Below are 18,262 nucleotides of genomic sequence, written 5' to 3' on the forward strand. Positions count from 1 at the left end.
TGAGTGGCCCAAATTACAACTTGACTCATCATCTCACAACAGTTTTATTGGATCTTTAGACTTTGTTGTTCCCGTATTCTGCGCTGAAACAGTGTGCGAAGCTATAAACATTTACTGGCATACATTTCCTGGGATATAATTATAGGTACGGATACACCAAACTGAGGGTGTATCAAACTGATGTTGCCTCACTTCGCTTGTGCCCTGACCAAAAACGTTGCGCTTGAGCACGTGATAAAACCTACGGTCAACTGGCCCACGCGTGTCTGCGCATGTGAGAAAGAAAATAACGTTTCATACCATCAGACAGCAGAATAGAATAGAATATAGAAATACTTCATTCATCTCCCGGGGGAAATTCGACTGTCCACAAACATACACATACATCAACATAATACGCCAACAAAATCAACAGTGCAAAAGGAAAGGAAGACTGGAAATATGTATAAGACTGTATTAACATGTAAAACTATGTACAGTTGGCCAATTTACATTTTTACAAGTCCCTTTGAGTTCCTTTGAGTAGTCTTTGTTTTTCCTGAAGAAATACTATTAGCTAGGAGGCTAGGAAGCTAAGACCAACTGCAAACCATCATAGAGTACTGCCTCGTACGTGATCATGTCATGAAAATACTTGTGTATATGAATTTGAATTTGTCCTCGTCTTGTGTGTCAGGGCCATAATGCCGACTCTATAAACTCTTCATTAGTACTGTAATCATGTTCTGAAACCATCACTACACACTGATGAGGCAAGATATCAAAACCACTGGCAAGAGAAGTTAATAAAGCTGGCTGTCTTGTGACAATGCAGTGTTATTATTGGGAAACATTTGGACCTGACATTTGTGTGGAGGTTAGTTTAGGAACAACAAAACAGGAAAAGCAGCACAAGGTGTTGACCCGGCCTCCATATTCAGTAGATCCCAAACTGATCAAATATCTGTGCAGATTGGTAGACTGCCGTGCTTCTCCCTGGTTAGGTAACTGCACAATTAGCATCAGACACATCTGATACCTCACGTGTGGTTTCTTATTCCTCCATCGAAAAATCCTACAGAGCCAGAATCAACGTCATTCTCACACCACCAAGGTGAAGTCATCCCTGCGGGACACGTTGTGGGCGCTCCCAGCAGCTGTTTGCCATTTTAATGGCCCCGTTCCTCTTGTTTGCCGCTTTAGGATGCCTCTTGTCTCGATGATGTTTGTTAAATATGGTGAAGGGGGAGCCATTTGTAAAGCGGTCGACTGTGCAAAAGTGTTATCAGCGTGACTTTGAGAGGGACTTGTGACTGTGATTTAGATATGAGTGAAGGACATGATGTTTGTTTTGTCAGTGTGCGGGCGCTTATGTATGCAGGGAATTACCTTGTTCCTGAGTGATGCACAGCCTCTCATCTCTAATGTTTATGCAAAGGACTCACTTTGGAGAAGATTAGCCAGTTGTCCCGCTCCTTTATTGTCTTTTCATAGCTCTGCTCTCGCGGCGCAGCATGAGTAATGATGTGAACGTCATTTGTTAATGGAGTTCTGCAAAGGGTCTTTTTCTTACCAATGAGACATATCAAATTAGCATGTTTCCTCACTGTAAGTATCCAGTGTTCGTTCTTTGTCACAGACAATCAACTTTTCTAAAAATCATAACATCACATGAAGCAGCAGGTGCAAATATTCCCTTTAGGGATGTCCCAGTTTTCCTGCAGTAATGTCAGATTCTTAATCTGAGAGGACGACATGGCACTCGCTGAAATCTTTCTGTCCCTTTCTGCCTCCCGAACATAGTCTTGACAACTAATCTTTTGACAGAAACAAGCTGTAAAATGTTCTGATGTTGTTCAGCGTTTTAATATCCGGGGGGAAAGTGGGATGTGGAAACAGACTTTGGAATTTATACAGTCGCTTCAGTGCATCTCATGACAAATACATCAGTCTCTTAGCTCCTTAGCTGCTAACGTCAAGGCACCGTTTGAAGAGCTGGATGTCATCTTTGATCCAAATCTTAAGGAACAACAAAATTAAAAATACAGCTGTTCCGGTTTTGGTTGGTCCAACTTAAGAAGCTTGTTAAATTTAGCGTCTTCTGTGACACAGATACGTGCTTTTATGATTCTTATCTTGACTTGTGCGTTGTGTAACTTCCTTTCAAGACAGAGGCAGTGACAGGTTCATGGTGTGCGAAATTCTCAAAAGCTTTTTTTCAGAGCTTCAACTCATTAGACAGCCTCACCTTCATTTGATGAACGGTGTAGAAGAACTCAGATATTTATTTACTATTTTCTTATGTTCTAACGTTCAGAATCAGTATTTTGAATTGATCTGTTGATGGGCCTCAACGTTCAATGTCAGTCATGATGAAACCTTTGGATTTATTAGGTAGTGCAGGAGCTTTTAAGTTCTAGGCTCCATGCTTATAGTAGTGTATGTTTCTCGTTTGATCAAATAGTGAAACCCATTTCGCTCCACCAGCTTCACGCAAGTTTCTTGTAACAGTTTCATCTTGGACTTTAATGGTGAGGTTGATTAGCATGCTAGCTAATTATGGTAATTCTGCATGGAGTTGCCGTCAGATGTTCACTGACTCCACGGGGCCACTTGTGGCTTTATTCCCAGCCTTGTTAAGTGGAAAACGTCACCTGAGTTTGACGTGCTTGCTAGCATGTTATAATTTAGTTGTAGGGTTTCCTTCCTTGCATTAAGATACCTGAAATCAACCTCCATGGTTGTCAGCGACAACAGTTGCCTAGCAGCAATTGATGTTGTCATTTGAGCGGCAAACATTTTGTGTAACTGGTAGCTGACCAGTTCTTTTAGAACGTGGCACGATGCAATCTCTTGCTGTTGAACCAAAGGTGACAAAATCATTCTCAGCCACTCCAGTTCTCTATTGACTATTTAAAACAAAAGACGTCAATGATGACCACCCAGTTAACACGTTGGCTCTATCAGTTAATGCTTACAGCTCATTATCCTTTTTTTTTTTTTTAGATGTTCCCATTCGACTAAATCAATTTAACAGTTTTCGCATGATTCTCCTCCGTTTAAAAACAAAACACTTTTTTTTTTTTTTTTTTTTACCCTTAAGTCCCACAGCAGAACAGTAATGAGCAAATCTGCCTGAGAAGAACCTATTGTGTTGTCTGTTTCTGGCTGCAGAGATGAGAGAAGACAGAAGTGGTGTTAATTAACAACAGGAGTACACCCCCCCCCACACACACACCTACACACATAATATACTTCAATGGGAATGTAAGCATACAAGTACACACATTGGAGGTTTATTTTGGTCTCCTATGCAGCACCTACAACTAATGCTACTTTCCTTATTCAGAGTCTTTTCTCTGTTTTGTCTGTTTGGAAGAAGAATACGCAGCAAACAGGCTACATCATGGCGTCTTTCTGCGTTAAGTGCCACATGTTAAGACAGTCACCACTCTTTTGGCGCTATATATCCACGAGCATTTCTTCTGCTTAAGTATGAAATTCCTTTTGCAAAAGATATTCACATGCAGTCTGTGAAATGGGCTTACAGTCCTCACAATTCACTTTAGCTCTGTTATCATTGGGGATTTTTAGCTTAACTGTGTTTGTTTGTGCTGCAAGCTTTCGCTCGCGGCAAGAGGCCAGTTGGCTAATACTGTTGCTGTGATAATTTACAAACACGTTGGTTTAATTTTTTTTTTTCCTGAATCCATGTGCAAATATTGTATGATTTTGTTTGCAAATTATGAATAATTACTGCAGACTGTTTACATATAGTGCGTATTTGAACAGTATGGTAAATCAGAGAGCTTGGATTAAAGTGAGCCCGATCACTGCTGTGGTGACTATTGTCGTAATTATTCTCAGTTCATCTTCTATAACCCTCTAGAGGGTCACGGTAGGGGCTGGACGGTCATGGGACTGGAGCTGTCATCCCAGCTGTCATCGGGCGAGAGGCGGGGTACACCTCACGTTCGCAGGGCGAATACAGAGATAGACAACCATTCGCACTCAAAGTCACTCCTACACTCAATTAAGAATTAAGAATCACCAGTTAACCTAAGGAGCGTGTCTTTGGACAGTTTGAGGAAGCCAGTTTAACCTAATCTCCTATTTTTTATTGGTATAATTGTTATTTTACGGGCTCTAGACGCCAATGATTTTAATTACTTTGAGATTGTGCACGTTTTTGTCTTTTGAAGTGCTGTGATTTGTTTTGCGACTCAAACAGCAACAGCGGTTATGGCTTCGCGAGGAGAGGAGAGTGTGAACAGCTGGGAGACACAGATGAAATGACCGTCACCTCACAGGCAGTGAGGTAAATCAATAACGCTGAGGTTTTAAGCCAGTTAATGGAAGGGTTCTGAGGACACTTGCATGCTCCCTAGGGAGTCGTCTGGGAGGGAATGTGGAGATGGATGAGAAGTGGGAGAGTTGATAGACAGCTAAAGATGTGGTCTGATGGCAGCACGGTGGCACAGTTAGTTGCACCTCAGCAAGAAGGTCGAATCCCTTGATTCTCAGGGCCTTTCTTTGTGGAGTTTACATGTTCTCCCATGTTGACCCAGGACAGGTCAGGTTAGCCATCCCAGCATCCCACCATGTAATTTCATTGTGCAGTAACTGTACTTAATTTACTTACAGTTCTGGGGGATAGTGTAGAGAGATTGTTGTTCTTTATTTATATATATTTTTAAGGAACTACATTTTTGTGTGTGTGTCTGTGTCTGTGTCAGGCTACATCCTGCTGGGGATGACTGCTCCCATCAAAGAGTGTTATTGCTATGGGGTGGTGGTGCCTGGTCTGGTGTGGGTAGGTGATACATGTCTAAGTAACATCCACACAAATGCCAGGTCCAAAAGTTTCCCATGTTGTGGCTGACCGGTATAGTTTTCTCTTTTAAAAGCCCTTTCCAGTCAATTATATGTTTTCTTCTTCTCCAAACCTTTTGCTACTGAAAAATTAAACCAACGTGGAACTGGCAAAAACTCCCAGCTAGTTCCAAAAATTTAAAAAAAGAAGATCGAATCCCATGGATGTAGAGGTTAAAATCTTACAGCTGATATAAACATTTCGTGCACAATTAAGGGTCGCTTTGGGTGACAGGTGGCTGTCTCGATCATTCCAGCTCTTTGCCAATTTTTCAATTAGTCAGGAATTAGGTAGAGTCAAGCGGAGCCAAGATGGCGACGGCTAGAGCTACCGTACTGAGACTGAAATCTGCTCTTCAGAAAACCTGTGGGTGATATCATGTACAGTCAATGAGACACATTATCTAAGTACTATAGTATTTATATGCTGTAATGTGTGGAGGATCTCTAAGGTCCGTATTTTGCCTGGAGTGAATTAAGGAAGCCAAAGTAAATTGAATAATGAGAGGCAAAAACTGTATTTTTAAGTTAAACAGCGTGAAGCAGAAATTGTATGACAGATATTTCTCCAAGCCTTAATGGTGAATTAAGATGCCGACCAGTCGCTGAGTAATGAAGCCAGCAGGCAGCACTGATTGGCGTTCCTGATAAACAGAAGTGACTTCCACTGTGAAAACCGGCCAGAAGCAGGTTGACTGCAACCCTGGGTGGTTTCATGTTTTGTCAGCAAGTTCACACTCTGGATTTTTTGCTCATTTGTTTGCTCTGCCACTCATTTATTAGCATGCTCATTTATTAAGTCCGTCAGAAATAGAAATTCCTCAATACAGCTTTGCAACATTAATAAAGAATACCCTTGTCTATTATAGGGAACTCCCTTTGTAGAGCCATGCAGAGGAGAAAAAAAAGCAATGTATAGGAAGGGATTTTTAACCCCTATTGAATTTTATTAACCTATATTTTACTGCACATCTTAGCCAATGGATGGCAAAGATGTAAGTCTGTATTACTGTGCTGTGGATTTTATTTAGTCATTGACAGACTATAATTCTCTCCGGCAGCTTCTGTCAGTTTCATGAAACCAGTCATCATCTGTAGCTTTGGGCATAGACGACTGACCTGGAACCGACAAGAAAAATCCCATTTCATCCAGAACTTAACATCGCAACCGTGGCTCACCTCGTGGCTAATAATACACCCTACAGAAAATGCCCAGTTTAATTGCCGCAGTGTATTTTGTATCACATGGTGGTGTATTATGTGTAGAGGCCACGGTTCGAGGTTAGAGTCATTAAAGCAGTATGTCTGCTGTGATGTACAAGTTATTTCTCTCTTACCTGCTTCTATTATTTTCATACTCAAGATGAGAGGTTTCTGATTGTTGACATTTTCTGCCTGATGAGCCGAAAGAAATAAAACAACACGAGTATTTGGGGTCAAGGGTATTTTCTTTTTCTTCCCGAGATCAACTCTTAGAACATTTTTCACGAGATGCCTGTTAAGATAAGTGTAAGAGCCTTTGTGTAAAAGGGTTGAGTGGGAATGTACAGAGAGCACTGCAAAGACACAAGAATAAACAAGATGGTCAAAAGTCAATTACGCTGCACTTGAAGGTAATTTAACTTTAAGAATGAAGTATTATTAACTGGTCTTTTGCACCGTTTGGTCTTTCTAATTGACTTGTCATATTGCACACGGGGTGTAAGGCTTGGTTGACGCAGTTCTGAAGTACTGAAAAATGGAGAGGTGAGCTATGTACAATGGTTTGTACGTCTTCCTAGCTTCCTAGCACCATCCAAAGACATGCTCATTAGGTGAACTACTGCTTTCAAATTGGCCGTAAGTCTGAGCGTGGTTGTCCGTTTCTCTTTGTTAGCCTTGTGATGGACTTGGAACCTGTCTAGTTTGTACCCCGCATCTCGCCCAGCGACAGCTGGGATAGGTGCCAGCCCCGAACCAACCTCTAGCGTTTACAAAAAATGAATGAATGACTAGTATTAGAATATAATACAGACTACTACCACCTGTTTGAATGCAGATATATTTATTTTCATGCAGGCTTAGACCACATGTGCCAGTGGTGGTTCAGACACAGGCAACGTGAGGCAATGTTATTGGTAACTCCTTGACTTTGGTTCTCCGACATCTAGGTCATACTATATCCGAAACAAGGGCAACAGGACTTGTTGAGTTCCATATTCCCACTCATCCAAGTAGCTTCTTCAGTTCCGAAGGACCAGTGGGGAGTTTAAATAGGAACATCTGTGGGTGTTGCCCTTCGAAAACTGGCATGACTGCCGTCAACATACAGAGTTTCTCCAGGAAAAGACAGATGGTCTCTAAGAGCAGTAAAAGAAGCCATCTAGATATAAGAACACAGTCTCAGCATCTGTCCCCAAGAAGTTCCCACCATGAAACTGGAGTACCTGACGGAAAATGGGTCATTAAGGGTACTATTCATTAGAGAGAGAAAGCAGAATCAAAACAGATTCCTCTACCTACAGTACCTTAACTTAAATACCTGGTCATTAACAGACTCTAGTCATGCAATTTTCAAACACTGCTATTTAAAACCCCATTTCCAACCAGTCTTTCAGAACTGAAGAAACTACTTGGATGAAATGTCTTCAAGAAACTGTTCGTGTACGTTGTTTCAGCTTGTTTGGTCGCGTCCTTGCTGTTACTTAGGCAGAAAATTAACACTATTAACACTATTTGAGACCTACTTTCTGATGCAGATATAGTCTACCATATATTGTGTAGGACAGAGGATTGACAAACCATTAACACACAACATGGTGTTTCGGGATGGGCTGAATTAAGTTTGATTGGCAGCAGTTCAAACTTGGGCTTGTTCACAACAGTCGATTGCTTAGAGACCGTAACACGTTTGTAACACTGTAAATCTATGCCATCAAAGGTTGGGTGTGTCAGAAAGGAAAACTAGAGAATGGGAATGAGCGGGTAGATCAAGGATGAGCTGAAAATCTACTGCATGGTGAAGAAAAAAAAAACACTTAGAACTGCACGGGGAGTCAAGAGTGCTCTCCTTGATGTGCATGTTTTTCTCCCAACGATCAAGATTTCATAATGATAACATCAAGGCATTGCCCCCAGATGCAAACCAAACCAGAAAGGCCAGGTTGCAGTTTTCAAAACTCATGGAACCCAGTAGAGTTGTGAAACAAAGTTATACAGGGCCACCACCACCAGTCAAAAGTTTGGACACACTTTCTTATTCAGTTCAATGAGAAAGTGTGTCCAAACTTTGGACTCATGAAAGCGTAATCGGCTTCTATAACATGACGGAGAGTGTAGAGGAAAAACAAGAACACTCGTCACCTGTCAAACATGGCTCCTTCTACAATGACAATATGTCTTCAACTCAATTTAAACAATTCTCTATAGAGAATCCAACTCTACTGTTTACACGGATACTGAATAAAATCATCAGAATACAGTTTCTTTTGACATGTGCAAAGAGTTCTGCCAGCAGTAGACCGTCAGATCTGACAGAAATATAACAGAAGGTTTGTTTTCCCAACTTTCTTGACAACACTGAATTCATTCAATATAAAATGATGACAATGTGGATGCACGTTGCCCAACAACTTTGCTACCCTCATTGCCTGTCTGTCTGTCTTTTAAAGTCATCCCAATGTTAACACTGCGTTCAACAATCTCAGGAAAGAATGAATTTATTCCAACCAGAGAGAAACAGCTCATCAGTCGAGTGTTTACACAGTTATTAGCTCCTAATATTTTCCTACTGAACGGATTATCAAAGATTAACTCCACCACCTTCTCAATCTGTTACTTCAGATCAGGCAAATCTGTTCTGACTGAGGTGGACCCATGAGGCATTTAGTGAACGTCCATGTAAACACAGCCATAGACGGCAGGATTATTCCAAATAATTAGATATGACGGTTTTGTTTGTGTTTCTATCCAGCTGCACATTTGGTCACTTATCACGTACGCATTGTTTTTCTGTGATGCTAAAATCCACTCAAATAAAACCTATTAATTTGTTTCAGACTGAATATTCTGATGATCCACTGCAGTGACACCTTCCACAGTGAATGACTATTCCCCAAATATACAGAATATACATCTGTGATAGGAGGGCCATAAAGATAATACACACACAGTTGTGAGCCCCCCCTCCCTCCCTTCTGCTGCCTCCCTGGAGTGAGGTTGGGTTAGGGCTGCGCCCAGGGCAGGAGGCTGTATTAATAAGACATACTGCCATGGAAGGGTATAGATCACAGGAGAAAACAGGGCCCTGGGCTAATGCACAAGAGAAGGTGGAAGGGAAAGCAGGAGAGAAAGCGAGTGGAAGAGAAAGTTAGAAAAAGAGACGCTGTATGGAAGACATAATGCCTAGGGTACTATGCAAGAGCAGATGGCTCCATGTCTTTGAAAGAGCAGAAAACAAAGAGGTGCAGAGGTGAAGGATGGGTAATAAGGTCTAAAATGATGAAATCAGCAGGAGACGTTCTATAAGGGCAGTGGTGGATGGATTTGAGTTGAGAGATCCGTGGTATATCTGAGGCGTCTTGAGGCGTGTGGTTAAAGGAGAAGATCAGTGATTTGGTGGGGAATAAAGATGAAAAGGTTTGCCTCAAAAATATGCAGGCACCTGAGTCGAAACCAGAGCCCAACTGTGAAACGTGAAGTTAGCAAAATAAAAACCAAGCCGACCCTCTGACTGTATTGTCTCCTGCAATTACCATATCATCTGCAAAAGTAGAGCATTTATCAAGACGCCATGCAGAGTCAAACTAAAATAATGACTCATAGTGGGGGAAAAAAAGAGCACCCTTTTATTTATCACCATGATTTCCATGAAGGAGTCCATTCTATACCCTTGTTAGTATGCGGATGGTTTTTAACAAGGAGACAAAAGCTGTTGAGGGGGCGTTTGGGTTTGCCAATCGAAAAAATGTCTGAAACTGCTCTCCGAAGCACGTTCTGAATTAAAGCCATTGTGATGGTAATTTTGTCACCTCTAATGGACAATTAGATATGCTAGCAGATAGAGAGCACTCTGCATAACAATCTCTGGGTTCTAATTACCTCGCCAAATGGCGTGGTTGCTCGTGCGCCTATGGATCACTAAAGCAATAAGACAGGCGAGCGCAGATAGATTGAAGGTGAAAAGGGGCAGTTGCTGTATTAAACTTATCCGTCCCCGATAAAGGCCTGATGGATGAGGAGCTGTTTGAACTTTTCATATATCTGTCAAATAATAGCTCCCTTCAGGGTTTCCTGAACTCACCACCAGTAGCTTTTGTGTTCGGGCACATTGCAAGCCGCATCTTTTTCTCTGGATTCAAACAGATCCGACTCCAGAACGAGTTTGTTTTTAGTTTGGGTTAATGTTGCTCTCATACTGGGGCACCATGAAAAATAATGTAAAGATGGATTAAATGCTCCAAAAAAGATTCAGACTGCACGAGCACCCACTTTCCTTTCTCAGTTCAGAGTTGAGAGAAACAACATTGAAGTTGTTTTCCGTAAATCAGATTTTATCAGTATTTTTTGAGTGTGAAACTCTTCAGCTCAAACATAATGACTGATAACTGAGTGCTTTTTGGGCCAAACTTGAACTCTGATTATTGTTAATGAGTCATGACTATTAAATGGTGCTGAAGTGACCACCACTTGTCACCCTAGCACTAGCAATTAAAATGGTTTTATTGCAGCTGAATGGCCCCAGTTGGCATTGAACCTAATAATACATTTGAAAAAGCTTCTTTTTCTTCCCCCCACAAACATTTCATGTGAGAAGGCACATGCAGTCCAGTCTTTAGTGTTACAACCAATAAAGTTTGACTAATTGTTGTAGCCAGAATAGTGATCATTTAACATAAAATTCTGCAGCTTTGCTCCCTAAACCCTGCTTCATTTCCCATTCATGTTTAGGTCATTAAATGACCTGTTGACAAAAATTGCACTATTTTTCCAAACAGGATGAAAACCACATGCTCATAAGTCTCCCATAAATCTTGCTTTTATTCTCTTGTCTCACCGAGCTACATTTGTTCTCCTTATATTGAGCGGTCAGCGGTCACCTTTTTTCTTTGTAATTACTTTAATTGTTGCTGTCTTGTATTCAGTTGTAAAAAAATAAAAAAAATAAAAAAAGATATTCAAATATCTCTTCCCTCTGTCATCTTCTTTCTGTTTCTTCACTTTTCCTTTTACAGGTAATGAGCTTTTGTACCGCAATCGAGATGGGAATGTCGTCAAGTTCAATTTTGACACTAATGAGGAAACCATCTTGGTGCATAACAAGAAATTCGTAAGTCTGTTGCCGTCTCCACTTCTCTTTCTGTTTCTGCTTTCAGGCTCTCGCAAGACTGCGGGGCTAACCATGGCTGCCCCCTGAATTAGATTAAAACTTTTCTTACTGTCTCAGCGTATCAAGGCCCCCCCCACCCCCAACCCCACCCAAGGCTCTATTTTTTAAGCTTAATCAAATGATCCGTTATTACTATGAAAAGTGAGCTGCATATCTAACACTTGGGACTTGGGTTATGTGGGGGGAAGATGAAGATGTAGCAACTGTAGCGCTGCGACAGCTTGGTTGACGACACACAACATTATGTCCGCCATCAAATCGCCAAGCCCCAGTGCAAAGATGAACGCAACTCCCATTTGCTCCAGGCGCCAAGCAATCTGTCAAACGCAGCCATTTAAGGGAGAGTTTAATGAAAATATACCACACATGGTTAGACGTCTCCTCTTTTTTTTTTTGTCTGTTTTTGTTCTTACGTCTCCCTTTTGTTCTCAGGAAATGTACAAAGCCAGCAAGTATGAGGTGTCTCCTGACATGAAGCATGTGCTGCTGGCCTACAACGTTGCACCGGTGAGCTTCTCATTTGTTTGCTTGTTTTTTGAATTAGCAAACTGACAGCCAAATATGTCAGTCGCCTCTGCCAGGGTTGGGTAGAGGCTTGTAGAGGAGCAGAGGCAGGAAGGGAAGGAGGGAGGCAGGGAAGGGAAGGGAAAGTAATCATGGCGGGGTGTGAAGGCCTGTCGCACACCACTGCCTGTCAGCGGTGGTGGCGGGGGCTAGCACAGCGGAGCGGAACTGTAGCGAGGGAGGCAGAAACACAAACAAACCCGTCAGCGCTACACAGGCTCTCAGGGAGGGAGATGAGATCGACAGCTAGAACAGGAAGTATTGGCTGGGAATTTATCATTTCTCTGCAGCTCTAAAATAAAGAGCCCCACGACTACACCCTGCAGCAGCATCATGTGCATCAAAGCATTCCACCTCCTATTATGGGTGCTTCAGATACATTGGATCATTTGGCTGGCCAATGTCTGTGTGTTTACCCTATTCTGCCTCACCACTGCAGATAGAATGTGTTGTTAGCGTGAGAAGGAGGCTGGTAGATGCATAACCTTGTGTTATTGCCTGAGATGAATAGAAAATATTACGACACACTGGAGGGTGTTGGACTGCATGTGTTTGCATTTATTATCCATGCAAACCTCCATCACCTTGGCTGGCTCGCTGTAACAGGGCACAGTCCCACATTCGCACGAGCACACTCACACGCACTTCATTATGTTACATGCAGTTTGGTTATAGTGTGTTCATTTAACACAATATTTGCAACCCCTCCTTTGAATGCATCTCTAGCGGGCAGTGACTTCACTTACTTTTCTGCATTATTCATAAATACTCAAAGTGATGTATGCAGAACGTAGGAACATGCGAAACCATTTTATATCTTGCTCATATCTTTTTAAGATAATAGGGTTATGTGCAAGATCATTTTATATTTTAAAGGTTCGGTATCCTTTCCCGGTTGTAATTAATCTGCATTTTTGCTAATCTGTCCGTCTCTGCGGGTCTGCAGCTTAGTAATGACTGATAGTCAACATATTTATGAGCCGCGTTCAAATTTCATGCACGCATTGTTGCCTGACAACAAACAGAAAAATAAGCAAATCAGAACAAGTAAATCAGGGAATTAGACTCCATGCTGGCCACAAGCCATCCTTAATTTACAGCACTAAGAAAGATCCTCGGCAGTTTCTGGTGAAATAGGAAGAGAGCTTAACCTGTTCCACTGGTGATTTAATACCATCCGGAAAACTCCTCTCTGGCTGAAAGTTTTAAAAGAAAAGGAAATGTCATGTTGTATTTCATGGATTCTACAGAGAGATATTGAAGACTCATGTATGGTTCTGAGTCGGTGACGCTAAGCGTAGATGAAAAAGTGATTGTTTAATAGCTGGAGCCTGAATGGGAAATGAATGAGAGAACAAACATGAGAGAAACAGAAACTATGGATGATTAGAAATTCCATAATATGTCCAGCAGTAGAGGCAAAGACCAATAAGGAAAAATGAAAAACTTCTGTTTCCGTAAAGAATGGACAGCATTTTTTAATGCTTTCAGTTTGTTGATGACCTGAAGAATGGACCGGTCAAACCCCAGCTCTTTCAAATGGCTGCTGATATTCAAATAAATTAATGTGTCCTGCACAGTGCCCGATATCTACCACTGAATCTCCTCTTCTCCTCGGATGCAGAGCAGCTTGCGGATCTCACGGTCTTGCCAGTGCTTTGCAATGATCTGTTTAAAAAAAAAAAGTGTGCCAGATAGTTATACAAGCTGTATATAAACACAGTCGCACATGCTTTCCCCGATAGGTGCAATTTCCCGAACATGTAGTAGGGCTAATTCACCTGTGCGCTTCCATCAGCGGCCATGTGACAACACATTTGATTTGTTTGACTGAAAAAATGGAGATCTCATGTCTCAAAACTCTGTTTTTGAGCTGCTCGCAGCCCTGGAGCTTCTACAATGACACAGTCTGACAGGCCGTCCAGTGACAAAATCAGAATGTGACAGATCCTGTTCACATCGAAGCCAACCTGAGCTAATAATGAACAGACATCGGACGAAAAACAGTGTCACATCGGACAGAAAACCTGGGTCAACGCTGGTTTTCTGTCCAGTGTTAAAGGGGCTAAAGATAAAGACAGATAATCCCTGTGTGATGTCACTCGCAGGCTTCATGAAGATGGTTTTGAAGCTCACTGTGGTGGCTCCAGCCAGCGTAATCTTGGTAGTGTCTGCTCTTCCTAACTCCTGTAATTGAAAAATGGTCAAAAAGGTGGAACGTGAATGGAGGTGAAGCACTCAAAACAATAACACCACAGCCACACCCTAAATTTAGGCATACCTTTAAGTCTTAGTATATTTGAAGTGAATTGATGTGACTGCAGGATTTAGCTCCAGAGGCCAAAATTTATTTTTGCACCAGGCTGTTAAGCTGGACGTTTTTTTTTTTTTAACATGGAGGGGGGATTTATTTGCTTTTAGAATTTGCTTTTAGAGCCACCCTCAAGTGGCCATTGGATTAACTTCAACTGTGTGTTGGTTTCATTTTTAAGCCCGGGCGGTTGCCACTTGAAGTAGATTTGTGTTCTAAAATGTGTGTTATTTGTTGTGATGTGAAAAGGACCAATGACATGGGACAATGTGGCTTTTAGAGACCAACTACCAACACAGTTCAAAGCTAAATGTCATATCCTTTCATGTTTTCACTGAGCCTACCAAAAAAATCACAAATTAAAATGTATTTTATGTTCCTACACTGTCTTTCAGGTGTACCAGTATTCGTACACGGCCTTCTACATCATCTGCAGTCTGGAAACTCCGTGAGTAGGCGTTGTTCCATTCACTCATTCATTTCATTTCGGTTTATCTTCCCAAAATATCTCCCCTGACCTTTCTCACCTTACCCGGGAATCTGCAGGCAGCTTATTTACACCTGTTCTCTCAGCTATCTCCCGCGATTCACCTCTGACATTATCTGCAGTGTATCCTTCCAAACTTCAACAAAAGCTGTCTGTGAAGTTGAAAGGGGTATCTGCTAATCTGTGGCCTCAAAGGGCTGCCAGCGTTGTCACGGGACATGCAGATGTTATCCTCGCCTACCTCTGTCCTGTGAGTTCGCCTTGCGTCAACAGACTCTTCAGCGGAAACAGTGAGAAGCTAAATTACAGAGAAGAGGTCAGAGTCACTGTAGAATTAAATACTGGTAAAAGTGCTTTGCCATTTGTCTAGCCAGTGATCTTGTTTACAGTCTGTGGCCGCTGTCTTGTGTTTTGGTGTTGAAAATACCAGGAGAAAGACACAAGAATGAACCCTTGTGTAAGTGTCATTTATTTTCTTGAAAGTATGAAGTGTCTAGGAGTAATCATACATGTACTCCACATTTCTAAAAAAATAAAATAATTAAAAAAATGACAGCCATGACATGCATTTGCAAAATAGTAATCAGGCATTTTAACATGTGGCTAAAATGCCTCTGCAACCAAAGCCTAGTAAATGCACTTTTCTCCCTTTTACTAGACTTCTACACCACTACAACATGTCTCTATTTTCAGCGACTCCCATGTTTAAATCCATCTACGTGCTGCCACCCAGTGGTGACTTCCTACAGAGCGCCTCAGCTATGACCTCATTCATCCTCAACCCCAGACAAAGACATAGAGGCAGTGGCACCTCTAATTCTGCTGCCTGCACTGCGCAGCACTTTTCCCAATAAGGAGAGGTGACACTGTTATAGAGCGCTGGTATTTATGGATACACTTAAACCTTTGTTCTCAGAGGTTCGGGACTTGTCCCCGTGCTGCTGCAGCGCCAGAAACAGACAGGCAATGTGTTTGTGTTTATCTGATAGTGTTGTTCTTTCTGTCTTGTGCTTCCCCACCCTAGGGAGACGTGGAACCTGAACCCTCCAGAGGTGCGAAATGCTCAGCTGCAGTATGCAGGCTGGGGACCCCAGGATCAGCAACTGGTAAGTGTGGACGATATCCAGCTGGCCAGTGATGTTTCATATACAAAGTGGAAACTTGTCCTTTATGTGGAAAAAAGCAGAAAATGAATTAAGCCTACACACAAACAAAGCAGTATACGATGTCATTGACTCCCTGTTTGTAACTTAAACAACTGAGGGAATCGATTGGTTTTGAAGGTGTGCTTTAGTCAGAAGGATATTGGCGACCCAAGAGGGGGAGCTGGAAAGTGATGAATGGCATTGAAGGGTCCTCTTTTTGTCCTTGTTTAAACTTGCATTAATTGATTTTTTTATGGTCCTGTGTGGCTATAAAAACAACACCAGCAGATTATCACCTTATGCAATTATAATGGCAAGAATGCAGCCATATGCCATATGGCTTATTTATATCACGGGGAGACCTGAAACTTTAGTACCTATTAGCTGTTCTGTCTCCATGTGACGAATTTGCAATTTATTCACCTTTAGAAAATCTCTGACTATTGACTAAATGTTCTGCTGTATCCAGTAAAAGTTGCAAAACACTGTGTGTCTCTTGGGAAAGGGCTTTTAGAAAACCTTAAAAGATCTGGAGGAGACGCTGGGGGACAGCAGTTTCAGCACCTTTATACACACCAAGTAATGTTTAAATCAGGAAAAAAACAAACAAAAAAAAAAAACACTGGCTTGGTATGGTTGCCTGTGAGGGGGGAAAACAATTGAAGCTTTGTGGAAACGCTGTTACAGCATTTCATAGTTTTCTTGAACTGAGCTTAGAAGACGAAGAAGAAACACAATGGCAACGACAATGCATTTCAAATATAAGGAAGCTGGTTCAGAAAGACAAGCAGTTCATCATTTTTCTCTTCTGTGGTTGACTTTGTGATGTGCGCAGAGATAGCGTTATGGCTGACTTCCATTATTCACATGCTCTGGTGGCTGTTCATTTGTCCATTTTATGTGATAGATTTACCAGTGATTGATGAACAGCCTGATAAATACGACATGGTTACGTAACAGTGAGTGATTTTACATGATCACTCGGATCACCTCAGTGCACCGTTGCTTTTCCTATTTGACCGGTGCACAATAGATTATAGGTTTCTGATGGCTACTGAGCACACACCAGTGTCCTTCACGAGTGAGTAAAACAAAGTTCTCAGCTGCATTCTGAGATTTCTTCGAAATGGGCCAAGCCTTCTGGGCCCATCGTGACAATTTCACTTCTGAGAATTTGGCTCCAAAATTGGGACACAAATAATCTTTATCTTTCAGAGGCGGCGGTTTCCTCAAAATCATTAATAAGGTGCAAGTTGGAGTACTCGAAAAAAACAGTACGCGCAAATAGTTGCATCCTTCAGGGTAAAAATCATCACACGAGTCACTGAAATTTCCCAGTAAACAAATTTCAAATTAGACACGAGAAGCGGCGCCCCTTCTCAGCTCTTCGGAATCACTTTCCGTCTCCATCATCACACAATCAAACTTGTCAGAGCATTAATGAGCTTCAGTGCGCCGGTTTGCGGGCCAGTCAGATTGTAAGTGATTACTTCCTGCAGCACAATGCTATTAATTACCTGTTATCTCGTCAGTGGATTAATTAACACAGTTGCTAGATTGATATGGCCTCAAGTTTTCCACCATCAGTCACTGAGGTAGTTTTACTTCGAGCAGGCGTGTTACGTTAGCCTAAAACGGAGCAGCTGGTTTCCCTGAAGGTTCACATGTTCTCTGTCAAAGAAGGTGAAGTGAGTCCGTTCCTTAAAACATGCTAACGCAGACTCCAAGCCAAGGCATGTGTTGTCATATGTACACTGCTAACACGTATAATTCATCACACCTGCCATCTCCTTCCCACGTCCCTTATGCACTTGATTAATTGTCTTTTATTTCCTCACGGAGAGCCCTCACATACATGCACAAACACAGCTGTTCAGCCACATGCTAAGCCACATGTTAGGCTAAAAAGTCAGTGTAGTGCGATGAATATGTGACATCGTATTTTCACAGCGGCACTGTGGAAAGCAAATCCCCCACTGAATGGAAGAGTTTCTTCTTTTTGCTTCCAGCAGGCGGCTAATCTTCAACACATGGCTGACGCATATTCACACGAGTTGGGACGCTTAGCCCAGGAGGCCCAGCCCTTGTATTACATTGGAGAGACTTGTGTGATGTTTAAAGTGACAGGGAAACTGTTGCACAAACTTTGACCTAATCACTTAGGAGTACAATGCTCAGTCTTTGCTCTTACACTCTGCCTAATTCTACATTGTCTTATAATTTTAGGTTTATGTTGGCCACTTGGGGATTAAACTGTTGTAAAGTAACACCGCACATCCTGCATTTTAAGGGGCTCAAGGGGGAGGTCCTGAAACCAGTCTCCAGTCTGGATGCAAAATCCCTTGGAGCTACATTTCCCACAATGCATCCTCCTTTCCCAACTCTTCCTCCATGTTTCACATCCACCTCTCTGAACCCGTTTTCAGGTGCAAAAATGACAATTTGCACCCTATTAACCACGCCGGGAGCACAGCCGCGCCGTGGTTAGCACCGTTTCCCTCACGGCATGAAGTTTCTGCGTTCAGAGTTGCCGAGGC

General features: G+C 42.1%; 1 protein-coding gene across 6 annotated transcripts in view; it reads left to right on the forward strand.

Annotated features, from left to right (window-relative positions):
* Nucleotides 1-18,262, forward strand: part of dpp6a (dipeptidyl-peptidase 6a) — a 197,707-nt gene that overhangs the window by 153,173 nt on the left and 26,272 nt on the right. For all 6 annotated transcript variants that reach the window (XM_047568430.1, XM_047568432.1, XM_047568433.1 and 3 more), the window contains 4 exons: nt 11,064-11,158; nt 11,651-11,725; nt 14,489-14,541; nt 15,605-15,686. In XM_047568430.1, coding sequence (XP_047424386.1) covers nt 11,064-11,158; nt 11,651-11,725; nt 14,489-14,541; nt 15,605-15,686 — 305 coding nt within the window. The remainder of the gene's footprint in view (nt 1-11,063; nt 11,159-11,650; nt 11,726-14,488; nt 14,542-15,604; nt 15,687-18,262) is intronic.

The sequence above is a fragment of the Mugil cephalus genome, chromosome 18 (genome assembly GCF_022458985.1).
Source record: "Mugil cephalus isolate CIBA_MC_2020 chromosome 18, CIBA_Mcephalus_1.1, whole genome shotgun sequence".
Classification (NCBI taxonomy): domain Eukaryota; kingdom Metazoa; phylum Chordata; class Actinopteri; order Mugiliformes; family Mugilidae; genus Mugil; species Mugil cephalus.